Below are 27,951 nucleotides of genomic sequence, written 5' to 3'. Positions count from 1 at the left end.
CTTGTAACAAGATCGCGTTAAACATCCCATTCGAGGCGATCGACTATACGGCGTAGAGTAGTATGTACACACGATATACCACTATCGACAGAGGCACGCATACCCGTTGGTACATAAGTTCCGGGCGGCGCACGTAGAAATGCCACATGCACCTCGGTTTCGAAGGGGTCTGCGTGCGTCCCGGTAGCGACAACAACAGCGCGGGAGCAGCCGAGAACGGAAGACGGAGGACGCCAGTGTAGAAAGAGAGAACTTATTGGGGAAAAAGAGAGGAGGTAAAAGAGAGCAACGAGAGTAAGGGAGAAGGAGAAACAGACAGACGTGCTCGTTTCTCGGATCGAGCAGTATGCACGAGGACGAGAGAAGAGGACGGTGTTGGTGTTACAGGGGGACCTTTTCCCTCTATCGCGTGGCTCCACCCACACGCCGCCACCGCCGCCGTCGAGGCGCACAATCTGGCAACAGTGGCTCGCTATAACCGATATTGTGGCCGTGGATTGAATGGAGGGGAACTAGCTCAGGTCAAACCTCCCCACCGGCACGACAACCCCTCGGTCGGAGGAGCGACCCCTCGCCACTGTTCACTCTCCGTCGTTTCTCACCCCACCCAACCCCTACGCGTCCTTCTCGATCTCTATCCATCTGCCTCCTTCCTTCCTTTTCTTCCCCTACCTAGTCGAACCGCATCTTCTCCCCTTCCCCCCACCTCTTCGCTTCCGCGCTTGTCGCTCGTAGTCGCCAGCATCCCCACCATTCGGCCGACAGTCCGCGTCTGTGGACTGGCACACGCGTGTGCCGCAGTATTCGTGCGTCTGTGCGTTGGGTGCGAGTGCGCACTCCTGCTAGATGGCGTTCGTGTGCGCCTGCGCATGTATACGTGCGCGCGTGTAACTACTCCCACCGCGGTGTCCAACCTCTACCACACTACCGTTACTACCTTCGTCGTAGTCGTTGCTTCGATACCAACACAGTCATTGCGCGTTACCACCACGACGACATCGTCGTGCCTGCTGCTCTTGCTACTACCTCGGCGCGAGTTACCAATACGAGCAAATATCCACGTGTGTGATACAGGATCGCGACGACGAATGACGGCAGGGACACACGCTGTAGGTACACGAAGCGTATATACACACAACGAACGATAGAGAACGCGCGAGGTGAGCGAGAGAGAAAGAGGGAGCAAGCAAGACCGATGTTGGCCCCAACAGCCTCTCACTAGACAGTATTACTTTCAACCGTTTAGCGGGGCCAATGCTACCCGGCGCAGAGTAGTCAGTCAGCCGAGCAGTCAGAGTCAGCCGTCCGCGAATACCGAAAGGACGCTCTCTCTCCGTTCACGAGGTATCGTCGTCGACGATCCATACACGCGGCGATCTCAAATGTTTTCATCGTTATCCTCAAAGTTTTTGCTGCTGCTACTGTTACCGTCGTTATCATTATTGTCTATGTCGTCGTCGATTCTGCGAACGGTTCGTCGTGCACCGACAGTACGTCTGTGACAGACTGAGGCGCGCGCGTAACACGGTGGGATATAAATAAAAAGTTTCGCCGAAGTGTGTGAGAAAATAATCGTCGTAAGATAAAGAGAACATCGTGCAACGAAGGAAATCGAAGAATAAGACAAATGAATATAGTTTTTGTGTTATGCTTTTTGACATTTGTTCCGGGCGGTTACGATTAGCGCGTCATCGAGAGTAGCCAGAGAGACGTTACTCCCTGATAAAGTTGTTGCCGTTGCTGCCGCAAGGACACAACACCGGTGTTGGCCACGAGCGGAGGAGTTTTACCCTCTCTCACGGCGCATCCGAGTCGCACGCGCGTGCAACACTCTCTGGTGGGTTCCGCACGTTCAGTCGAGTCGTGGAGCATTCTCGCTCGTTTTGTCGTTGTTATAACGAGGTGATGAATAGACGAAAGCGTTGCAGTGTCGAGCAGCGTGGTGACCGTGCTCGTCGTCGTGGCGGACGATGACGATTAACGTAGACAGATTCCGTGGACGCGGGGAAGTGTGCTCGTTAGTGTGATTCTAGTGTTTTCTTTATCTATTCTATTCCATTTACACGAGGAGGATTGGATTATACCGTGGAAGAGGTGTATCTACCAAGGATAATGCTCCTTTGTGTCATCGTTTAGGTAAGTGTAAGTGTGTTACGGGTAACGCATTCTCGCAAGTGGTCGTCGGTACTCAAGATAACTTTGTAACGTGTGTCACGATTAGTTTAAAATTTTTGAATGAAATATTTAAAAATATTCCGGTTTCGTTGTTGTTCTGTGAAAATAGACTCTGTTCGATAAATCGAAACGAGCATCGATACTCTGTTAAACGAAAACAGTGAAACATTTTATTCGATCGTGAAAGAGTGATTAGAAATTCGATGCTTTCGAAGAAATTGTTCGGGACGATGTTTTAAAAATTGGTCCGATCACAAAAACCGTGTAAAGTATTCGAAATATGTAAATCGTGTTTAAATTAGAGATTCGCAAACGGAATGGTTCGCGATCTTTCGATTCGCCACTTGCTCGTTATTACGTTGCAGTAGTAGATATTCCAACCGGTAAGGCGCTTTCACAACGGGTGATTGTTCTAAAGATGTGTCACTCCGTCTTTACTCGTTTCTCCAGCCGATCCCGGTTAACCGTGAGAGAAAGAGTAAGAAGGCGAGAAGAGAGACAGAAAGAGAGAAAGAGACTCGCATAGACGAAGACACAAAAACAGGCAGAAGTCACGTCCACTATAATCTTCGATCGACTGTAGGGTCGCAACGTGTTATACTCAACGTATTAACACCTTTATGTGTAACAACTATAGATGGGGCAGCAGTGCGCTACCGAATAGCTATAAACCGGCAGTAAATACACTTTTGTATTCCATCGCAAATGCGAATATGTACAATGGTGGACAAAAGTATTGGCTCAACCAAGATTTTGTTATAAACTAAAGTGCAAATCGGGAAAAAGTAGAATTATACGATCGATTCTTTTTAGAAAATATACTTTCAAGTCTACAATTTAAATATACCATAAACAGTGTATAGTAAAATGTGTATAAATAACCGTTTTCGTCGAAACAAAACTATTGGCACACTTACAATTTCGGAACAAACGTTAATGATTTTTTCAATTGATTTTGTGCAATTGTTTTTTAGTAACATATATTTTAATTATAGTTTCGTTATTATATGATATTTCCTAATTTTTCTTCTCAATTCGAAGTATAAATCGGGAGATAGTGCTGGAGTTACTAATATATTTGGTACGTTAAAAATAATCCAATGGTGAACGATCTAATCTATAATCGTTATTCTGTTGAAACTAAAACTTCGGTTTAAGGTTTAAAACTTTTCTATTGCAATTTTTCAAGCTTTCTTTAAAAATATTCGAATACATGTGATAGTTTATTACATTTTCCATAAAAACATAAGTTTTACAACCCGGAAGAAACATGTACATCTCTATACTATTACTTTACTACCCTCATGTTCAACACCAGAAACACGTAAAATGTACGATAGTAACGATGATAAATAAATGTCACACTAAACGCCAGACTGTCTCTGAATATAAGGAACGTGATTACATTCTAGAAATTCAGTGTAGAATTTTCTGTGCCAATATTCTGCTGTCGACAAAATCAGTATTAAATGTATATTTTAGTATTTCTTTTGTTTTTATGAAAAAAAAAGTTACTTAACTCGTGGCACATATATTTAAATTGCAGACCTTGAGGTATGCACATAAGTATTTTTTTTATTAAACATCAATTTTAATTTTTACCGATACGTTTGTTCGTCGTTAAATGTATCGCGCACGACTTCAGTCCATTTCCAGCAGGAAGTAGAAGATGCTCGAGAGACGCGTCGACTGGCCTATGCGAGACTTATTATCGAACCGTACTTTCTCGAACGAGCCGTACAATTTTTATCGATAAGCAACGAGTTATTGGAAACCACGCCGCTCCGTAATCTGTCGTACGACCTTAATAATTCATTCCCGAGAAAAAATGTCGAGACTGTTTCCCCGTTATAGATTGAATATCGACTCGGAAAAGTGTGTTTGCGTAGGAATACGCGCGGCAGCGTCCGAACGAAAAGAAAATTTTATCGGTTAATCGCGTGACTCGTAAGGAAACGATTTGAAGTTGGGTAAACTGGCAGTTCTCGCGCGGTATCTCGCTTGGCGTGACGATAATCAGTATGACATTGTCGCTGACGTTGTTATCTGACGGTGCAAAAATAAAAAAGAAAAAAGAAAAAAAAAGAACGAAAAGACAAGAGGCGACGCGAATTTGAATCGAACGAATCGCGCAACCGTCACGTACCGTTTATGCGCGGTCTCTGGCGTACGCTGAGATAATCTTGGCAATATTAAACGCGCAATAGGCTCCGCTGTGCCCGGGGTATCTAATCGTTTATCGCTAACAGTCATACGCCAAGTCGGTGTATTATCAACGATAGTCTGCCGAAACGGGTCTCGCATATCGCATAGCTCGCCGACAATATAATCGACAAAGGCAGTTCTCCACCCGATAACCAGTCACTTCGGGGAACCTAAAAACTATGTCAGGATCCCTTGACATTTATGTGCCGTTGGTTCGAAATTGCAGCGTTACGGCGCCTCTCTCTGTCGCAAGCTTTATTAATCGAGCCGCATTATCGCGGTTATTCAGAAACGAGTTCAATTTCCTCTTATACGTTGAATAAAAATATAAAATTTTTTAAAGAACAAGCCACGTTTTATCGATGCTATTGCAAGAATGTACGCCATTGAAAATTGCGTAAGTTCAAACGGTGATTTTTCTCATCTTGCTTCTTTTAACGCCTCCATTCTGGCGTCTATTCATATTATACGAAGATAATATTACCTCTGCGTTATCTATTCTGTCATTGTGTATTCAATGGGAAATTTACGTTTATTTGAATAAATTTAACGGACACAAACATCGTGTTTCTAAATTTTTGAGTATATGAAGAATCCTTGAATCGAACCTGTCAAGCTTCATTTCGATACAAGCATAAATTCTATCATCTCACGTGGCAATTAATTTTGATTCCATTTGAACATCACTGTTGTATTTCGGAGTAAGAAACGTCAAGTCAGGCACTTGGTTACAAGCAACAAGTGAGGAATAGAGATATTACAAACATATTTCTAAGGGTTTTGTATCTTAGATGTTTGGTGGAGAGAAGATAGCTCTAGCCCTTAGTGGTAAGAGAGATAGAAGTTCAAAGTTCATGCGAAATCGAACTTAAGACTAGAAAGCACACCGTAATAAGTAATATTTTCAGATATTGTGAAGGTGTAGTGACACAGGGTGGATGAGACATATCTTTGTACAGTAATAGTAAATAGGAGGCTGAACATCCAACGTCACTTTCTTTCTCAATGACCTACATTAACGATGAATCGAGGTCAGATCAGAGACGTTCCCTCGAAGATACGAATACCTCTCTCGGCCGAGTCGTAAATCGGTTTTTGGATACACTTTGCGAGAAACACGAACTCGTGCATAATTTGAACACGTTGCATCGACAGCTCCCATTGCCCCGCGTTATTTCCAATCCGCGTCTAGCGCTACTTCTACGATCGTCGAGCTTTCACCTAACGCCATAGAGATAGAACCACTGTTTCGAGAGCGCGAGCGCGGCGGGGGAGGGGTGATGGAGTGTGTCGAGAGAGGGAGGGAGGGGGGTACTTGTCGAATGTGCTCTGTGCACGTACATACGTGCACCGAACACACGCGATCGCTGGCCGTATGCAGGCGCGGTCCGCGTTATTGCGTCTCCACCGCGAGTAAATCGGTTTCGTTGAAAGCCTTCTAATCTCGATACAGGCCCCGTCGCGGTGGCACAATATCAGAAATAGGTTTGTTAAAATAAGCGTACACTCGATGGCGCATACCGTGGCTTCCCAGGGACGTATTACCTCTGGGGGGAATCACCCGTTGGACTAGTGGTGGGGATATGCACCAGGGAGAGCCACGCTGCTGCGCACACTTTGCCCTTATCCACAAATAAATAAGGTCGACTTGCCGATTCATACCTCTCGGACGAGCGTACGCGATTATTCGATCGCGCGTGACCAACGATTTTCTTTCTTTTTCTTCCGTTACTTTTCTCTCGTCGGTTAGTGAACTTTTCCACTCGATTTTCCAACGGCATCCAGACCAGACCGGAGCGGAGCGTCGTAGTTTTTTCTCACCGTGGCACGGTTATCGAAATTTTACCTCGAACGCAAGCTTTCAAGTGTTTCGATAAGGAGGACACCGCTATTTACCAAATTGGCAAATATCAACGAGCCGGGAATATATCGTCATCTTTGATTGCGCACTCCGGCTTGTGGAGCGAGGGTACTTGTTTGTCAAGGACGGCGAACAGACGCCTCGGAACTGACGAAGAATTATGTCAGACAAAGCAGCACGTTATAAATTCACCTTGGCGCGTTGGCACGTAGAAAATTTTTACTCAGCGGTAGCCATCGCGGGGAATGCATTTTCTTAGCTTGTTAACCCTTTGACGAATAAATTTTCTTCGACAATGCACACGGCTGGAGAGCAAGCTCCGTTTGGCAGTCTTCGCAAGCGTGTATTATACATTTCTGTTTGATCAAATACGTTAATAATTATATCGGTGATACTTTTTTACGTACGATAATTGTATATATCCTGTTTTCTCGCTCGTCCACTTTGGATCTACGTTAACGTTAAATAAAATGTTTTTAAAACCAGTGCTCCGTTAAATAAGAGTTTGTATTATTCGCGAATTTTGTCTTCTACGCAAATTGGTACCAAAAGGAGGAGCCCGTTCGCGAACATCAGCGAACCTCCGTTGAAATCACCACGCAAGCAAGAAAAGTCTTTGCTGGAGGAACGAGAGAGCTGCGCGCTTCTCTATCCTTCGAAGACAACCGTACGTACTCGCTTGCGCAAACGATTGGTTTACACGCGACGGAATCCGCTCGGTTGGATTATGAAACGTTTGTTTTGTCGGCGTGAAGCGGCCGCTCGTGACGCTCGCGGTCCAACGACAATGGAGTAGCCTTCGAACATTATATTCCCGCACGCGCGCTCAAGGTGAGGCGTAATTAAATTTTCATAATTGTTCGTTGCATAATGATGTCTCGGGACGCGTCTTCTGTCCATGCGTGGATCGAGTAGATCGGCGCGCGAATTTGAATCTCCCGCGTACGCGCTAATCGACTCCGCGAGATTTTCCCAGAATCGTTTATCGTTGTCGCGAACCGTTTTCATCCTATTGCGCGCCGACGCCAAATAGTATAACCATTTGCAGTCCAAAACATTGTTGATATTTCGTTTCAGTAAATCTATTGTATATTGACAAAGAAAGAATCTTTCTATCTTTAAAGTAACCAATGCGTAATACAAAGCGGTGGATGATTACAACAAGTAAATGTTCATTGAAGGGAACGTACTTCGAAAAAAAAAGACGGATCCGAAACGTTATTATAAGGGCAATATTGTGTAAGGTGATAAGAATTTTAATTGTGGAAAGCACGACACGGTACATTTCGTTTCTTAGCTGTCGGAAGGGTTGCGTGCAGAGACGCGATCTAATGCGCATGCGTGCACTCTACCGCTTAAAGCGCCAACCGCCTAATTTTGTTCCGTGTGCTTATGTCAAGCGCCAGGCAAGAACGTCGATATTCCGAACTATGCAGTCTTGTGATGCATGTTTCCAGAAAATAAGTTTGTTATTTTATTCATTCGTTTTTCTTATATACTACTTATACAGTGCAAGGCGATTCTAAGTAGAACTTCTGTACCAACGCTACGACATTCTAACCGTACGATCGAAGAATCAGTAGAAGGTCGTTAACGAGTTGGAAAAATCAATGAAATAAGGTTAGAAGCATAAGAGTAATTGGCATTCGGTAAAATGAGGTTTAAACTTCGAAAAGCCTAGCAAAACATTTGTACAGCAATACAGTATAGACAACAAACAGTACTGTAGACTGTTACAAGTATTTGTTTTCACAATTGTACTAACAAAATGTAATTAGTTTTACTAACAAAAATCTGGAAATATTTCACCAAACTAAAAATGTTACGTAAATTAGTGTTAGTTCTTCTTGTCGGCGAATATTGGAATAATGACGCAAAATCGGTTCGATCGCACACAGAATGCGTCAATTAGAAGTAATCGCGCACGATGGGTCAGCAAGGTCGCGTTCCACCTTATTCACGAAGGTAGTAAACTATCAGCTGTCATTCGTGTCGCGTATATTAGCTTATGTGTGTCAGTATATGGAGTACACAGTTAAAACACAGCTGTAATAAGAAATATAATACACAACAGTTCCTTCATGGTTCGGTGATAACCGTAGAAACATAGTATATCAAGTTTCCGCTGGAAAGATTAATCGTCAGCACAACGATAACACGATCTAAGATTTATTACAGTGTTTAGAAACGCGTTAACGCATCCGTAGGTAAAACAATGCTCGCGGTTATGAACTACGAAAAATCATATCGACCGGAACGATCGATTAATAAAATACCCACATATTGCAAATGGGGTGCGTTGATTGGCCGGAAGCGATCGCGCAAGGCAAGGTCGCGGCTCACCTTATCCAGGAAGACACAGTGATATCAGCTGTCACAACTTCGGTCGCTCGCTTATTCTTGCCGACTATCAGCTGTCATTGGCAACATGCGCGTTAATCGACGTACCTTGTGCGCATGAACGAGCTGCGCCGTTCGATATGCGCGTGAAAACGTATAATACGTTCGCGAATAATTAAAATCATCATCGTAATTGCGAATATAAAGACATATAAATAGTAGATTTTGAAAGTGAAACTGTGTAAAATGGTATTGCTTATCAAATTCCCATGGGTTATTGGAAGGCAATGCTATAATTAAACGGAGAATATTTATTGGGTTTAGTGTTTCAGAGCATTTTGTTGGCCTTTCTTCGTGTAACTTGAATCTGTATTTAGCGCGTCGTATTAATCACTTTCCTTGTACGTCGCGAGGATATAATTATCTTGCAGCTTTTATCTGGAAGAAAAGCTTAAGAAAGTGGAAGACTTTGTAATCCTGAATAATTAATGCAAAGAGCAGGTGGAAATATAGTGTCGCTTGTGATATATATTTAAACGGTCGTTTCCGCGCACGTGCGAACATGCGCGCGATTATTTGAAATTAACGAGCGTCTCGCTGTAATGGAGTACGTGTCGAGCACGTAAGATCGTATCAAATGATGCCACCGCGACTTTAAATACATTATTTGATAGTACGCAGAAAGCTTCATTGGGTGAATAAGTAGAACGTTCAAAAAGGGCGACAAACTTTTGTTTATATTAAACCTTGTAACGCCGTTAATTTGACGAATTCATTGCAATACGAGAAAAAAAGGTAATATTACAAAATTTACAAAAGGCTATAAAACATACTAGTTTAATTGTTAATAGCAATTAGAAAATTATTATGATCCAAGATTCTACGAGTCATGAATGATGTCTTCCTTGAGAGTTCCCGTGAAAAATATTTTCTAGACTGTCTCCGTCAGCAATACCTTCCAGTATAACCCTGACATACTTCAAATTACCAAGCACCCAGTATAAACTATATCAAAGTTTTCCACGACACTTGGATTTATCCGCTTTGCCTAAGTCGACGGTGAAACGACCGATGTTATTTTAGTACACCGAGTTAACTTATAGGCGTGTGTATATTCTCACTGCTTCCTTGTTTCCAATCTTCTGTATCCATATACACATGTATATGTGTAAACTATAAACGAGTACCGAAGAAAGACTTTCCAGTCTTACATACATTATAGTTCGAAACAATTGTCTCGATTTCTCTGGTAATAAGGTTATTTCCAGCGTCCCTTTCTAATTCCTAATAGATTGCTTCCTTGCTGAACCACATGTATTGTTAAACGATTCAAACGAATCCTGCAATATTTGACGATCGTAGAAAAAAAAATATATTCTTGCAAATTTATGTAACGAATTTGCAAAGCATTCACGTAACAAATTACAATTTAACTCGTGGTTTGCAACTTTTCTACTTCTAGTAGGCTGTTTATGTCCCACAGTATTATATACAGGGTGTTCGGCCACCCCTGGGAAAAATTTTAATACAGGATTCTAGAGGCCAAAATAAGACGAAAATCAAGAATACCAATTTGTTGATGGAGGCTTCGTTAAAAAGTTATTAACAATTAAATTCAAAAATTTCAAATCGTTCTGGAAAAATTATTTTTGGTTGCGGGGATCAATTCCAATCATTTTTTATGAATACACATACTTCCGAAATCCTATCCACTTTCGAGAAAAAAATTCGAAAAAGTGTAAAATTTTCAGCGAAAAAAAAAAATTTCGAATTGTTCTGGAAAAATTATTTTTAGTTGCAGGGGTCAATTGCAAGCATTTTTGGTCAATAGACATACCCCCGAAATCCTACTCAGTTTCGAGAAAAAAATTCCTTACCGAAAATATAATTTCTGGCCAGAAATGTCTGCCCGAATTTTCATGCGAATCTTTAAAACGTCATAACTTCTGAACGGATTGGACGATTTTAATGTTCAAAAAAGCAAACTACGCGTATTTTGATGGAGAATATGTACAAATATGCAAAAATATTCGAAAAGTTGGTCTTTGACCCCGCAAAATAAGAAAAACCCCATAAAAATGGTCCAATTTTCAAACTGCCATAACTCCTACAATAGTGAACGTATCTCATTGAAATTTAGCATGGAAGTAGAGCTCATGGATACGTACAAAAAAGTATTAGACAACTTTTCCGTGGAGCGTCAACCAAATTAGTTACACATGAAAAACGAATTTTGAAGAAAAATCGACAGTGGGTAGGTGCCTAAATTTTTCGACGGAAAAAAAAAATTTCAAATCGTTTTAGAAAAATTATTTTCGGTTGCGGGAATCAATTACAATCATTTTTGGTCAATAGACATACCCCCGAAATCTTGCGCATTTTCGAGAAAAAAATTCAGTATGGTCGGAACTTTAAACGTTAATAACTGTTTAACGAAGCCTTCATGAACAAATTGGTATTCTTGATTTTCGTCTTATTTTGGCCTCTAGAATCCCCCATTAAAATTTTTCCCAGGGATAACCGAACACCCTGTATACACTTTTTTGCCATTCATCGACGATGTTATAAAGCTTAGTTCTTCCCAAATGTTTGAAGGCAAGATGTAACTTAAAAATTTGCCACCGCTGGAATTGCATTTCGAAACTGGTCGACGGTAACGCCATTTGTTACAGTTGTGCCGCGTATTTCGCGTAAGATCGTCGGTTTCTTAGTTGCTTTCACGAACGTGTTACGTGCTTCGTTGTACTTTTACGTGGGAGAGAGCCAACAACGAATTGTTGTCGCCCAAACGTTCCCTTTATCTCATCGTGGTGGATACATTGCTGTAACAACACGCTACACTGGATCGGGTGATATTTATGTAACGGTCAAAGGGGTTAAGCGTTCTGGGAAAGTTTCCAGAGCAACGATTGGCCGGCGGCTTCCGTGATTTCGTCATCCGCCAATCAACGCGCCGAAACAACTTTCTCCGAATCCTGACAGAATGGGCCTTCTTTCGCGTGCACGCGTTCGCCTCTATTTGCAGAAATGCATCCTCTAAAGATTTATTGTGCGTCAACAACAACGTGACGTAAGACGTATAACAATTCTCCGATACAAAGGACAATTTCGACATTCAAAACCGCGGGATACGCGCGTAAAACCATAAATGCTTGACTGCGTTCGATATGCAAAAGTTGGCAGCGCCGTTGGGGAATTTTATTCCGAACGCGGGAATTCATCTTTTTCCCGTCAGAGTCGATCCTTCAAGGATACATTACGGCTGACTCAAGACCAGTGACGGATCGTAGCAGAGACAAATCAGACAATCGTCTAGGTTCTGAAACGTTTAAAAAAATTTTGCAGTATTTATTCATATTATCAAAATCTTTTCGCCGAGTAATTCGACGTACAATCGATGGAAAGGATTTCCAGCGAATCGAATTTATCAAGACTCTCGAAAGCCACCTCTTTGTGTGTCAAGGACGTTTATATTCCACTTTTTTTTTACAGGCAATTATTTATTTTCTTTGTTTCGGCTCAAGGAATAACCTTTCGTTTCAGTTCGTTTTGATACACTTTGCTGAACAAAAGATCGAAATTTTAGCTGCGGATATTACGCCATCGCTGAATCACTGATAAATTACTTCCGTCATATGTCGCGATATTCGGAAGCACGACTGATGTAACTTACACGAACATGGTTGTCCCCGAGAGCTTGGAATTAAATTATTTCCATTGAAGTAAATCGTACGACATCCTATCGCTATTGTTACGAATGCAGGAGTTTCATAATGGACGTAATGAAGTTTTGCTTGCTTCGTACATTTTATCAGCGATGTCAGCAATATTTCCAAAGAATTTAATTCGTATTTATTAATAACGTAACGTATTCCATCCACACCTTAGTTTACACAAAAGATAAAGCATGGAAGCGGCTTCTTTGGCGTTACGGACATCACGTCCAAAAATTGTTAACGTGTCAACAAAGGTTTCGTAATCGTTTCGCAAGTTGCAATACCAAGGATCTTCCTTCCAGCAATATATTCGATAAATTATTCTCAAATACTGCAATTAGCCTCGCGTTTCCGTTGATACGATCGTTTCTAACTTTGAACTTTTGTCGGTTATTTCTCGTAATATGATTACAATCACAGCGAATGGAGCCAACTTGCCTCGCGTTCTCACTTGTACGTATTATTCTTTTAATGAACAAATAATGGATAAATCAGTGAAGTGTAACATTTCCAATATCTTTTATCTAGCCGACAAAGTTGATTTTTAGCAACGATTCTCTTTTCTGTCTTAAACTTGTATGTCAGGGCGTGTACCACTCTGTGGCTGTGCCCTTCCAAACACAATAGGCGACCAGGATTTGCCTTCGCTTGTCGCACGATGCATTTCACAACCAAACGTGTAGTTACTTGTTTCACTATGCACGTAGATAATTGCAATAAGTCTTTTGAGTTCTCCTAGATCCGTCATCGTCCACGTCGAAAATTACCGTTTCTAATATTTAAAAAACACACACACACAAATTTATATTCCATTTGGAAATAAATAAGTTACAGGTAAAAATATCTATGTGAAGATAATCTTTAACGTGTTTGCGGAGATGGTTTCAAAGCGTGGGAAGGCGGTGTGAGAAGTGGAATATGGAAGGTATATTTGTCCTATTAAATGAACGCGACCCATTAAGTCCCGTCGTTTTTGTCAGGCGTTTTGTTCTTTTTAACAGGTGGTAATTCACTTCTAGATATGGTCGTGTTGATCCTATTGTAATAGATTTCGTGTTAAAATATTGAAGTTAGCGGTTGAGACGACTTGCGTAGTATGGACGAGCGAGTTAGCTAACGAAAAAATCAATGTTGGAGATAACCTATACTTCGTGCAAATTTTTACGTACGTCGTATGAAATCTTATATATGCAAATACAGGGTGTTTATCTTGCACCTTTGTCATTAGTTCAATTTCAATTTGAATAGGATATTCTATTTTTCGCTGGAGCTACCTACTTGCTTGTTTTGACAACTTCTGACTTTTATGACAAGAGGTAGAATAGCCTATAGTGATATAAGTGATATAAGTATATCACTGTACTTACTCAAGCGGTATAGGTGTGCTATACCTTTGACGCTTTCTATCGTTGTTTAATTGTAATTGCTGCAAGGTACCTTTAACAGTATCATATTACAATTATAATATAGTTGAGACAAAAATCCTTGGAAATTTTTAAAATATGCAACAAAAAGTATGGCTCTAAGTAACTCGATTCGGAGCTCGATTTAAATCTGTAACAACCTGTACAAGACTGTTTTGCGACGTTTCCTATTTATGCACCGTCACATGCATTATAGGTCATAATTACTAAATCGTCGTAGTATTGTTCCTGAATTGGACTGTGATCCTTATATAATGACAATGCGAGGCATATATCGTCCAGTTGCATAATCTGTTTGCTCTTGTCTTGCATTCGTTGCAAATAGTCCGACTAACGATCGTTTTGCCGTATATGCGGACATTTCAAAGAAAATACTGTGAAACCTTGAAAATTATACGAGAATAAAAATTCTTGTTTTTAGAAAAAATTGCGAGATAATTTCGATATCGTTGGAACATCTTAGAAAATAGTTTTCTTGCGTACAAATTTTAATCGTTTGTAAAATAATTGAATTAAATATGAGTTTCGAAACGTACGAAAGCTAACTCGAAGGAATGCCCTGGATAATTTCGCTGAACAGAAGTAAGATTTCTCTTCTGCTTACGTTTACGCTTAGTATGAGTGGCTATTGTGGTCGTTCTTTGTACAACATTCTTCATTCATATACAAACCGAAGGAAGTTACCTAAAGCTTTGGAAGTCCTGCGGTCGAATTTTACAGTTTTCAGCTTCTTCGTAACGGGCGGCAGATGTTATTTCCGTTTATATACGCACACGCGACATGTGCCGCACGTGTTTCCAACGATTTGAAACATGTTGGAAGCGATCGAGGAAAACTGCAAAAGGAAAAAGTATCCTTGACCCTCTTCGAGTGAATTCATAATTTCGAAACACATGAAGTTAATTTTTTCAACGAATTATAGTTAGATTATAAAACAGGAATCGTGTCGACGGGTTCCGTAAATTTATTCTTAACCGACGAGTTAGCAAACTGCTCGTAGCAACCAACTCGAACGCAGAAACGTTCGATTCAAAATTTCGGTGCACGAACTGTGCGTAGAAACGAATTTTCGTAATTCGCGTTATCGAAGGAAACCGCAACGATTAAAGGTCACCGATGCATCGGCTAAGTATTGCACCAGGATACGTGATCGAATCGATAAATTAATCATTCGAAGGCGAGGCGAGTCCCCATCGTCTATGAATGCGCGAATAAAAGCGCGACAACCACGTGCGCTCGCGAACACAGCGAGTCGGTCGACTGCTGGCCAAACGAACGATTCAAGGCGTCTTTCTGTCGTTCGACCTTTTCCTTCATCGGGAAAAATCTATCCCATCCACCTCGAAATGCCACGAACGTTTCTTGCGAATGACAGAATCTTCTCATAGGCAGGCGACGGGAAAGAAACTCTCGAGGAGCGTAGATTCGCTTATCAGACGCTCATCCAGTCGTTTTAAGTGGAAATAAAGGACTGGTGGGGGGAATAAGGTTTTTATTCGATTTGTTGGAAATCGGATTTTTGTCCCTCTGTTGCGTAATTAATTGCGTATTGCTCCATTTGTCACGCGAGGTTCGTGACAGACAGTTCGAAGCGGATGCAAGACCAATGATTATAGGCTGGGAAAAGAAGTCGCGGAGTTTTTGGAGCGAGAGGAGTTGCGAAACTTATTGTCTCACATGTGATCGAAATATTATTCGAAACGCATTGATACTTACATTCAAAAACCAAAGAATCGGATTGATCGAAATCGATGGGAAATGCTCGAGAAACTGTACACACCCGAGTTTGACTATTCACTTTTATACGCTACTTAGCATTCGCGCGTCCGTCGTAGACATTTTTTTCCTCTACGTTCGCCAAGTTAATTAAAATCGATGTCATCGACGATGACCAACTGAAACTGAAAATATTTACGATAATGACGCGAGATCTCATTAGGTAACAGGCACGTGTCGAGTTCCCGTCGAAACTTCGGTCTCCTCCTTGAAACGGCCTTGATTTTTATGTAAGTTGCTCTTTGTGGTGTTCTCTGTTCTCCGGTGCACGATCGCGAGAGTCGAACAACGGTATAATTATTAACAATAATTCGAACTATTCGTCGATACAACTAACTGAGTTCAAAACAGTGGTTTTCAAAGTATTAACAAAGACTGCATCGCGATCTAGCCCACTATTCGAATATTGTTCGAATTAAGTTCGACCCGTCTCCGAACCGAAAGTAATTTTGCGAACGTGATAAAGAAACGTTAGCCTTTTCGCAAAACGAGGGACGAGGATTTCCATGAAAATGCTTTTGTCTCCGCGATTCGTACCGAAAATAACGACGAGATGCAGCAGTCGAGATCAAAGCCCTCTGCGTTGTCCCTCCCTCCTCCGTGCGCTCTCTCTTGATATCTCTCTCTCTCTTTATCTCGCTGTCGACTTCTCTCCTAAGCCCTCAGAGAAAAAAAAGTAGGAATTCCTCCCACGATTCTCCTCGCGAGTCGACCTCGGACACACGCTCTTGTTTACGTGTCGCAGGCTCGGGCGTCTTGGAGCTCTCGAGACTCTCTCGAATCCTCGTTCCCATCCTCCTTCTCTCGTTGTCCTGATTTTAGTGAAGTGTTGCGATCGGCATCCGGCGGCGTGTTCGTTTTTTGTCCTCCTTACTCCCGCGCTCGTTCACCGTCTCTTTGTCACACCCGTTAAAGGTGCGTTTAGACCGGTTCAACCGGGCGACGTGTAATTCCGATAGCTAGACTACACCACGAGTTTTCCATGGCTACGCTCGAACACACGATTTCGATGCTGGTGTCGTGCCCGCTTCAAATTTTTTATTTATTTGGTAAAAATTTATTTCTCTAGAATCTCTAGAAGAGACGTCTTTCGATCCAAACAACGTTGCGTATAAAATCCGATTAAATCGAGTAGCGTTTATTCGTCGCTTATGGTTACTTTACTCGCGTGAAATTATGGACAAAGATCGACGTAGACGTTGACGATGACGATGATCGGAATTGGATTTATTAAAGTGCAGTTCAGATAGGAGTTCACGGTGTACCAAGCGAGGAGAACGCGGCTATTATATGTCGACGCGCGACGACCGTGAGAGACCCATTTTATCTCGTACAAGGATTCCTCGCTCGATATTATTCGCCTCCACCTCGACACGCATCGCCGGCATTAGTCGCCTCCTCGGTTTCTGTAAATGGGTAAATAGCCTTTAGGCTAGTCTCCATGAATATGCGAATGATTTCGAAACTATCGTGATTCTGTACATACACGTGATCGGTACGATATAAAAAAAATTAATACAAAGCAAAAACTGGCAACTTTATTTTCTCCATTAACGATTCTTCAACGGTTCTCACAGTTTCTTTTAAAAATCGATTCGTTTTTTAAATCGCCATCGCAGGAACATTCTACGTACGCCACTGCACTCTGAATCGCGTGTCCCTTGAATTCTACTTTTGCGTTTCTGAAAGTGGCATTGACCCACTTACGCTTACATTTTTTAAGGAAACGTTATGTTACAGACGCCGGAATGCCATCGTCGTTATTAACAGACACGCGTGTTACCCTCCAAAAAAAAAAAAAAAAAAAAAACATAATGTGAGAATTTCTGTTTCTGCAAAAGTTCCTACGTGGAATTTGAAATTCTCCGCACAGAACGTGTTAATAAACGGGAATTTAATGTGCTTCGTATTCGGTTTCCCGCTAGGCGTCGCATTCGCACCCGTGTACGCCTCGTTTCGCCGTTGCATCCTCTTCTAAACACACCATCGAACGAATCACGGACGCTGACGGGCCTTTCTTCCTTTCTTTCTCTCACGCCAGCCACGCAAGCTGTGTGTAGGGTCTTTTGTTGCGTGCCGAGTGGGCTCTAGTTGACGAAATATTGACATCCGAGAATAGAAACCCGTTGCGGGCTTTACAGAAGGGGCCCACCCCGCCCCCAGTCTCTATTCGGAGGGGAAGACAGAAGGGGAGAAGGAATATACGGTCAGGATAAGGGAGAACAGAGACGGTCGAAGGGAAAAGGCATATACATCGACGGGTCTCTTTTTCTCTCTTACTTTTCTCACAGAGTTGCATTCAACACGAATTTAAAGGGGGTGGGACTCGGATGACGTCAACCTTCGAAATGCTCCCCGTACGTGCTATATCTGGACGTAAGTACGTTACGTGTATACATATGTACAGGGTGTCTTGGAAATCTAATACGGGACGATGACTGCGATGATTTTGCAGAGGGAAGCCACTGGCGAGCAACGAATTATTCGCGACGCGTATCTTTTTACGGATTTCGTGCGAACGTTGGTATACTCGGTATTGATTTTGCGACAATGTTAATCACAATCGACTATGTTTACGCTATTCATTTGCACTCGTGTATCGAACCACGATAACAGAATCCTGAAACGCTCGAAGCGCGGTAAATGTAATTTTTTTGTATAAAATAGCTGAGCATATTTTCAGACGACTCTATAGAAGTTGAACTCGCGACCATTTTTGGAACGCTTCGTGTACAAGATGCTACAGGGGATCTTAAGTCAACAGAAATGGTCATTCTAGAAAAATAAATTTTTTAACCGTAAGTCTTAGTCATCCGCGAACTGTAAACAATGTAAGAAAAGAATCCGTAAATTCGTGTTTCTTAAAATTTGTATATTGCCGAATTCGAAACGAAATTTGATTTACTGTTTACAATGCTGTTTGCGACTCGACGGAATCGCTCGAAATATAACGTTAAAAAAGTTTCTCTTGGCAGTTTCGTCACTGGGCTCCAATGTATCCGTTTACGAACACCCTATATGCCAACAGACACCCATACGTATGCGTACATGTATATATACGAACGACAGTACGAGTGGACGTGTTCCACCACCACCGATGTATTGAATTCAACCGAGAGGCTATTATTCGGAATTTGTTTTTGTTCGATGCGCCATAATCGCGTCTCGAGGACACCACGCTCAGAGAGAAGGCTCTCTTTCCTTCTGGCGACGAGAGAGGCGTCCCTCTTCCGTTGACTTTGAAAACCTCCGGGGTCAAGCGAGCGTCGAAAAAATTATTTAGCAAACGATTAACAAGATTTTTGTCTCCTTCTCTGTTCCGTTCTCTAGTTCTAACGTTTCTCTCGTCCCTCGATTGTAACGGTTTTATTCCAGACGGTTAAAATCAGTCCCGCAAAATATTTGTTCGCGACAAACTTATCTGAGAATTTAATGTATTATATAAATAGTATATTTGATTAGTGTACGAAATACCGTATTTTGAAGTAACTCCCAACATGGCGTGTTTCGATAAAAATATGTCCAGTTTTAAGTCAAGTTGCAGAAGAGAATTTCGGGGGGGCGTCACTTTCGCCAAAAAATAGACGAAAGGGATATAATCCGGTGAATTTCCGACGGAAAGTATGACGGATTGGAGGTCGTTCGAACGGCGAATTAAAGAGCGCCGATATTTCTGCATTTGCGCAGAAATCCACTGTCGTTTTATAGAATAGCCAGGAGCACGCGCAAAAGTGTCAACGTGCACGTGGTAACGCGATATCGCGGAGGATACGCTACGATACACACGGTGCACTCTTTCACGTGGCTCGCCGAGTTTCGAACATTACATAGAACAATGGTCATCGTATACCCTTGTTCGTAACTTCTTTCACGTTTCTGAGCAATTTCCTCTCGACTCCCATCGGAGCTCTAACTTTAATTGCCGTACAATAGCGCAGCCTACTACGTAGCGTTCAACTTCCTTGTCTTTGTGATATTGGTATACATACTTCATAAACAACTTTGGACTTGAGAGCGTGTTTTATGCATAACTCTTCTCTGTTAACAAGCATACGTTACTTTCTAACAGATAGCATCAAGTTCTTCGGAGCGAAATGGTTACAAGTGCTACGACAAACAGCACAAATTATTAATCGTCTATGACATGAATTTTGAGGAGGGTCGCACATGTGGCGGCGCAGCGTTTCAATAAGGATCGATTCGTACTACCGGTCTGTTCTCGATCATTTAAACTGTACCAATTTACAGCGTGTATGTGTGCGTATTGTACGTATTTTTAAGTTTTTAAAGCACCGCGGGTCGCCGAGATTCCGCGGCAAATACATCGAACAAGTCGAAAACGATCGAGAGAGGCTCGGTTCACGGGCGCAATTGCACCGGCAAGCGGTGTTTGTAGCAGAACGGTATTGTAAGCGCAGCACGGTGTGTGAATAGCGAGCACGTGCATTTCCCACAGAAAACCAATAGGGGCCTTGGCCAGCTGGGAATATGAACGGTGCGCGGGGTTCGGTCTGTCTTTCGGTCTTTTGGGGTACGCGCGTCTCGAACGGGGACAGAAACGAGAATACTACTCGACAAACAATATTCGAGTCTGGATACATCGATAAAAGGGCACGACAAAGCAACCGTCTTCCTTCGCATTCCAGGGCTACGGAGTATATTTGATTTCTATACACAGTCAAATCGTTCATCGAGCAGAATCAGGGATCAGTCGGTAATTTTGGCTGATTACTATTTTCTCAGTATCGAAAAAACCGCGGCGCGAAATTGTTAATGGATTAATATTACAAGAAATATTGTATAGTAGAACGAGTCGACAGTAAGTTAAATTAAATCGTCTGAAATGATATTCAGTCACTGTTCTGCGTCGTTCGTTTCTTCTTTTCGTACTTCTGTTTTGTTTTTACAATAGCGATAAGAATTTTACGCGTTCGTTTAAACGACTCTAGATAGCCCTGCCGACAAATGCAACGCGGCCGGTGATAGAGCAGCGTCGTGTTTCTCTTTTTATTTCTTTTACCATTTTCAATTCGCGATTCCCTCGAGCAGACGAAACTTTAAAATTCCGTGAATTTTAATCAGCTGATTTTAGAGCAATCGCGAGCCAGGTAATTTCACCGATAAGCGCCAAATGAAACTGAATACGTACGTTGGTATTTGAACATCGACGAATGAATATTAACAATTGTCGATTACGGCACGGTTCGGGCAGTTGCCACGTAGCGCGCGATTTGAGCTGACGACCTTCTCAAATAATTCAGCAGTCATGAATAACTGTCGTATATTATTGCTGCACTGCAGAAAATAGAGAACGGTTGCGATACAATCGATTACTCGTACAGAACCGTTCGAACACGAATTTGACCTACAAAACGAATATCTATATCGCTCTGGCATCGATGTTTCGCCCGATTGTTGCGACTCTCGCGAATGATACACCCCACTCGCAGTTAACAGAGTTATTATAAACGTAGGGTCACACCTCGCTGGTTAGATCATTTTCTCAAAATTACCATCGGGACAAGTTATTATGCGATCTAAATCTAGCGCGTAACATTTGCGATTCTCTTCGTCTAAAGATGAACGCGCGAGTCTTTCTATCGTTCATTGACTCAAGATCGCCCATTAAAATGCAACCTTCGTCTCGTTTCAGCACCCCGATTGTCGGTGAATCGTCTGTACCGCGCGACACGCGATCGTTGTCGTTTTTTACGAAGTTGGTAACAAGAACACCATCAACAACGGCGGCGATCGGCGTTGGGGTGCAGCCCGTGTTATCATCCGGCTATCATAGCACGGTGCCACCCCAGAACGGGAGTGGTGGTTCGACATTTAGTGCCGCGGCGATGGTGGCAGCTGCCACCGCTACGGCCACCGCCACTGCCAGCGTGGTGGCCATGCAGGACCGCCAAGACATCCCCTCGCAATTCAATCAGGTATGGTTCCGTTTGTTCGTCTTTATCCTCCTCTATATCATTTAACGTATACTCATTCGAGGCTAACGCAACCCTTTGTTCATACAAATACTTTACCTACGCCTGTAATGAATAATTTTCACGGATACAATTACGTACGTCCAACTCAAAACGAATAAAATTGAAACTAAAGGGTTTCGTTGATTACAGATGCAGAGCCAACATGGAATACCCCACCAAACGTACAACGCAGGGTACGCCCAAAGAGGACCAATGGCCGGAATGGGGCCAGTCGGGATGAGCAATTTCAATAGCATGGGCACGATGAGCCCAATGCACTCTATGAATTCCATGAATTCGATGAACAGTATGAATGGCATGAACTCGATGAATCCTATGTCGATGGGAGGTATGAACGGTATGAGTGGTATGAACGGAATGACCCCCATGAACTCCATGAGTACCATGGGTAATATGGGCATGAACAATATGATGGGACCTAACAACATGCAGATGAACAAGATGAGCATGCAGGTACGTAAATTATTATTGTTTTTTTCTGAAAGCGTCAATCAGTAGTACTTTTACCTTGATATTACCAAATCATGAGAACATAAAGTGTCTTAACTATCTGTTTTGTGTACAATCGAGGCCCCTGTGAGAGGCCTGGCTGGCCCACCCTGCGATAGGGCCTGTTCTCGATTACTAAAGACGAATATCGTCTATTTCTTCTACTCCAAGAAGCTATAAAGAATACCCCTGTGTGTTATTTTATAAACAGCAAAATCTTGTTAAAAAGTTCCAATTGCTAAATCCGACTTCCACACTTGGGCATTCTCTCCAGCTCTCTCTAGTATAGAAATTGAAGAAAACACGCGTTGACCCTTTCACGTTTTCAGGCTCAGCCACACCAAGGGTATCCGAGGAGATTAGCGCCTTACCCACCCCCCGCGATGCACATGGCGCAAAAGAGGCAACAGGGGCCTTACGCGGGCCCGAATCCGGCCGCGATGCAACCGGCCTTTAACAGCATGTCGACATCGCAGTATCCGACCAACTACTCCGCGGCAGCAAGGCCGAACTTCCAGCCTCAGTATCAGCAGATGCAGACTATGAATCCCACGGCCGCAGGCTTCGGGCCCAACACGATGATACGAACTACCACTATGAGGCAAACCGCGCCGTCTTACAACACCGCCAGTCAGGCGGCAGCTAACCAATACTATGGTAGCAACGGTATACCGGTTAGCATGGGACCTACCACGGTTGGCAATCAATTCGTGGGTCACCAACCGAATTCAGGATACGCTGGTGGCGCGTCCTCGTACGGGGCACCCGCTGCGACGACCAGCCAGTATCAACAGGATGTGGCGTCGATGAGGACAACGGGCGCGGGGAGTCTGAGTTACCAGCACAGTCCTATCCCTGGCAATCCGACTCCGCCATTAACGCCGGCCACTAGCATGCCCCCTTATATCAGTCCAAACCCAGACATCAAGCCCAACTTCAACGAGATGAAGTCACCCGTTAACATTCAAAGTAAGTTTATTCGGCAATTTTAAGCTGCGAAGCCTAGACTTATACACGGCTAACGTTCACTAAAATCTGCACGCTTAACTTTCCACGAGCCATTTGCCCCCATTCCTTCCGCCCAACAAAGGGAAGCATGCAATAAGAAAAATTGATACTTTCCATATTGTTCATCGTGTCTAGTCTTAACGTAACGTGTTCTATCGTTGTTCACAGAGGACGATGAGTTAAGATTAACATTCCCTGTGAGGGATGGCATCATTCTTCCACCCTTCCGCTTAGAACATAATCTGGCTGTAAGCAATCACGTGTTCCAATTGAAGTCCACGGTGTATCAGACATTGATGTGGCGGTCCGACTTGGAACTGCAACTCAAGTGTTTCCACCACGAAGACAGGCAAATGAACACGAATTGGCCAGCGAGCGTGCAAGTCTCTGTGAACGCAACGCCGTTGGTTATCGATCGCGGTGAGAATAAAACGTCTCACAAACCCTTATACCTGAAGGACGTGTGTCAAGCAGGAAGGAACACGATACAAATCACCGTGTCGGCGTGTTGTTGTGTAAGTTTTTGTTTCATTTAACGCGATCGGATCGCGAAAACGATAGTAACTTTCACAAAACGGACTACGCCAAAGTTTAGAGCGACGTTTACCAAAGTAAGAACACCGTAGAATGTGTAACAACTATATTTTGGTTTGTCGTTTACAGTCGCATTTGTTCGTGCTGCAATTAGTCCATCGACCAAGCGTACGAAGCGTACTTCATGGATTGTTACGCAAAAGGCTACTTACGGCAGAACACTGTATAACCAAAATCAAACGGAATTTTAGTAATACAATTTCCAATAATGGCATACAGTCGGAAAAAGATGTCGTAGAACAAACAGCACTTAAGGTGAGCAGAGTTTAACGATACTGACAAAACGCTAAACGAAATGTTCTACGAGCAGATTTTTTTAAAGCGTAAATTATTCTTCCTTCAGGTATCCTTAAAATGTCCTATCACTTTTAAACGTATTACACTGCCAGCAAGGGGACATGACTGTAAACACATACAGTGCTTCGATTTAGAGTCTTATCTACAGTTAAATTGCGAAAGGGGATCTTGGAGATGTCCTGTATGCACGTAAGTAATTTTATGATCGACTTACAATGAATTCTTGTACCTTGAATTTTGTTATTATAATTTTATGCGTACGTCTTATAGGAAACCTGCACAATTGGAAGGTTTAGAGGTTGACCAATATATGTGGGGCATTTTGAACACTTTGAACGCTGCAGAGGTCGAGGAAGTTACGATAGACTCGGTCGCGAATTGGAAGCCAGCAAAGAATTTAACCGGTATTAAATCCGAGGAAGAAAGCGATTGTAAGAGAATGACCAAGGCAATGTCACCTGGAAGCATGAATATGCCTACTATGAATAATTGGGATATGAATCAGGCGATGAGCCCGTACATACCGCCTGATATGAGCAGTATTGTAAGCGGCTCTATGATGAATAATCCATCGTCTACGTACGGAAATAACAACATTAATCATCGGAATTCGTCGGGAGGATCCTTCGATATTAATACCGGAACGAATACAAACACCAATAACGATTACACTAATGGAACAGGGCCTCTTTCACACTTAAACGAATCGGTAAACTCTCTAGATCCTCTCAATGCTATGGAGAAGTCACTTAACGATCAGGTAAATTAAAAGCTGTTGTTCAGAACTATTACATTTCTTAACCCTTAAATATTTGTAATAATTTTTATAGTATATAATTTGTTTTTTTTCTGTACCTTGCAGATGCCCCATACGCCGCATACACCTCATACTCCTCACACACCTCACACTCCAGGTGGCGGAAATAGCGGTCCACCAAGTGTTCCTCCTGCATCTCAGGAATCTACAGGAAATCATAACACATCTGGTAGTACGAGTACAAACATAAATAACGATTCTGCAGATATACCATCGGACTTAAATTTCGATCCAGCTGCAGTAATAGATGGCGAGGGTACAGGTCAGGAAGCATTGAATGTGAGTATCAAAAAATTTATATTCATATTTTAGTTTAAATTCGTTTTCAATAATACTATACAGGGTGTTCGGCCACCCCCGGGGAAAAATTTTAATGGGAGATTCTGGAGGCCAAAATAAGACGAAAATCAAGAATATCAATTTCTTGACTGAGACTTTGCGTTATGTTACAGCTCTTGCCAGACAATGTTGTGGATCCAATGGAACTACTTTCGTACCTAGATCCACCAGATCTGAATACGCCTCCCAGCAGCGGCGCTAGCAGTGGTAACCCCTCATCGAGTGATGATATTTTGGCACTCTTCGAATAAAAGATAACTGACATCTTTTAGAGGAATAATCAAATTGCGACTCTGACGTTACGAAACAAAAGCGATCGGCAGGTTTGCATCTTACTACAAATATGTTTCTAATCAGACGAAAATACTTGTAGTGAGGGATTTCAAAACGTATTGGGGTCACTGTGGGTGCTTTCACCTAATTCAATGGTACAAACAATCTTAGCTCTAATTATAATATTCCTATTGACGAAGTTAGGGCATATTACTAGATTTAAAAACGATGACTTTTAATTAATAGCGGAACGAAGCACCACGTAGCGTGCTTATTTGTAAAGATGTTATTGCACGGATTGTGTTTAGTCCTTGATATTGGGAATTTTATTTCCAATAGAGACGCGTTATAACATTGTGCCGGGCATATGTTCCAGAACTGATCACCGAGTACCACAATTATATTAATTGTGTTCAAACGAAGGTAATACGAATTTTTTAATACCGAACGTAGAGCAATCTTTTCCATGAAGAGTTTTACATACAGATTAATAACTACGAACATATTTGTTTGATACAATAAATGTGCGATACGATCGATAAACTTACATATATTTTATACACATTGCCATTTAACCATTTCTTCATTCCGAAATAAGTTTTTACATGGACAATATTCAAAGAACGTGCTGCAAGATGTTAATAATACTAAAGAGGTTGATATTATTACGTTCGATAGATAAACTAATACCGTTTTGGTCAATAAATTTTACAAATCGTATAGCACATTTATAAAATTTTATATTGAAAATACGGACTTCTAAGTCCAACATCTGCACAATACTGAAATAATTTTAGAAACCGATCATTCTTAGTGTACCTTCAAACCGTAGGCGTTTTTAATGGATTTATGATTTTGGAATATTTGCTTGACAAAATGTGCTGTGCTATTTCAAAGGCTTCACTTTGAAATTCTCGCTGCAATATGATCTTTACCTCAATACCGGTCTACTCACATTCAAGGCTATGATGGACCCACATCACAACAGAATTACAATTGTACAGTAACTTTTGTAAATAAGTTTTAATCGAAAATAGATAAGGCGTTCATCTGTTGTGAATCACCCTGCTTATTGATGGATATAGCGCATATAGTGTTCCTTTCCTTTAGATGATTAGTAACAACAGATGAAAAAGAATAATCGAGGGCATATCGGGCTTCACACTGCAGACTATGTAATATTTTCATGCGATGTATCTTCGGAGTTTTTAAATTAGCTGTAAAAAGTTCACGAGTAAACAATTTTCATTTACTGGAAAATTCATTGATTATGAATGTACTCTCGTAACTATTACTAGCAATATTGCTAAAAAATTTGTGGGAAACTTATGCTGGTCAGCATAGTAACACAAAATTTTTAAAAATCAATTCTGAGAATTTATCAAAATGTTAACATCTACATAATGTGAATAACAGAATATTTGTTCTAACATACGAAATCTCTGAAGATACATCAAAACCATTTACATATATAGAGTTTATTTTCACGTTTTGATATAAATAATTTATCATTAATAATTCAATTCGCGAAAAAAGAATTACTGGTTTACTTATTATTTTTCTGAAACACTAAGGGACTTTTATAATAATTACAAATTAAACTAACTGATCTAAGATCTTTATGAAAGAATACGCATAGTAATGAAATACAGAAAATCAAATTTTATAAACAAATCAAATATCACGCGCAATAAATATATACAGAAATGATTTTCCGTGTTCTATCGATAAACGTATAAAAATAAAAATGCTTTGGATTAACAAAGAAAAATAAATTGTGTAACAATTAGCACAAATTCTTACTAAATTGATTTCTCATTTAATAAAAATTCAAATGTACTAGAATTATTTGTATGATATACTGCCAGAGTGACACCGCCCATGGCCCCCCGCTTGCGTAGTAGTTATTACATTTATATCTTTTGTGATTAAAAGAGAAGATATACTTAAAGTGATTCATGTAGATTATACAAATTTTATATTAAAATGTATTTATATTCCAGCGTGCAACACTAGCGCACATTGAAGGATTAGATGCGGTCAAGTTTCTATTCGTATAACTACTATAACATTACTGAAAATAGGATAATAATATTACTTATATTAAGCGCGACTATTGTATATTATCTGTATATATGATAAATAGATTAATAATATAAGAAAAGTGGCAGATACTTATTGGCCAGTTATAATAGTAAAATGATTATCTTAATTATGTCTCAGAACCAAAACATACAAGTGTTGTATGAGAATACTTTAAACTAGAAAACGTAATATGTAAATGGCTGCAGGATAATAACAGTTCAAATATTGTACTGTTATTTCTAATAGAATTATTACTTACTTATTAAAGACATAATTATCTAAAAAAAAGTTTATTCAAACTGTAAGCTTTACTTAGGATTGCCAGGAAGTAGGCACGTGCAACATCGTTGCGATTGTACATAGGCAATGTCTACCTATACCTACCTAATAATATCCTAAAAATACACAATACACGGTCTTGGTTTACAAGTTGTAGAGTTTTATGAATATCTGGTATAATTATGCAAATCTATCGTTTTCGTCAAGAATATCTGTATATAAATCACAAAGTGAAATTGCTCCAATTAAGTAAGGGCACTAAATATCACATTTACTA

General features: G+C 41.3%; 1 protein-coding gene across 2 annotated transcripts; it reads left to right on the top strand.

Moving 5' to 3' along the window:
• Window positions 1–759: 759 nt before the first annotated feature.
• On the top strand, window positions 760–27,951 carry Tna (Zinc finger MIZ domain-containing protein tonalli). Of its 2 annotated transcripts, XR_013080337.1 has the most exons (11): window positions 760–2,136; window positions 21,151–21,433; window positions 21,623–21,946; window positions 22,312–22,951; window positions 23,159–23,505; window positions 23,654–23,839; window positions 23,928–24,070; window positions 24,152–24,641; window positions 24,744–24,977; window positions 25,151–25,360; window positions 27,314–27,951. XR_013080337.1 is itself a non-coding variant. In XM_076773497.1 (10 exons), exons 2-10 carry the CDS (start codon window positions 21,344–21,346, stop codon window positions 25,286–25,288), a joined length of 2,592 nt encoding a protein of 863 aa, XP_076629612.1. In that variant the 5' UTR covers window positions 760–2,136; window positions 21,151–21,343; the 3' UTR covers window positions 25,289–27,951. The 2 variants fall into 2 exon arrangements, 1 of the variants encoding a protein (XP_076629612.1); XM_076773497.1 differs by having other exon boundaries at window positions 25,151–27,951.

Source organism: Colletes latitarsis, chromosome 9 (assembly GCF_051014445.1).
Source record: "Colletes latitarsis isolate SP2378_abdomen chromosome 9, iyColLati1, whole genome shotgun sequence".
NCBI classification, from domain to species: Eukaryota; Metazoa; Arthropoda; class Insecta; order Hymenoptera; family Colletidae; genus Colletes; species Colletes latitarsis.
Note: the sequence above shows the minus strand (reverse complement) of the source record. Positions and strands in the feature narration are given on the sequence as shown.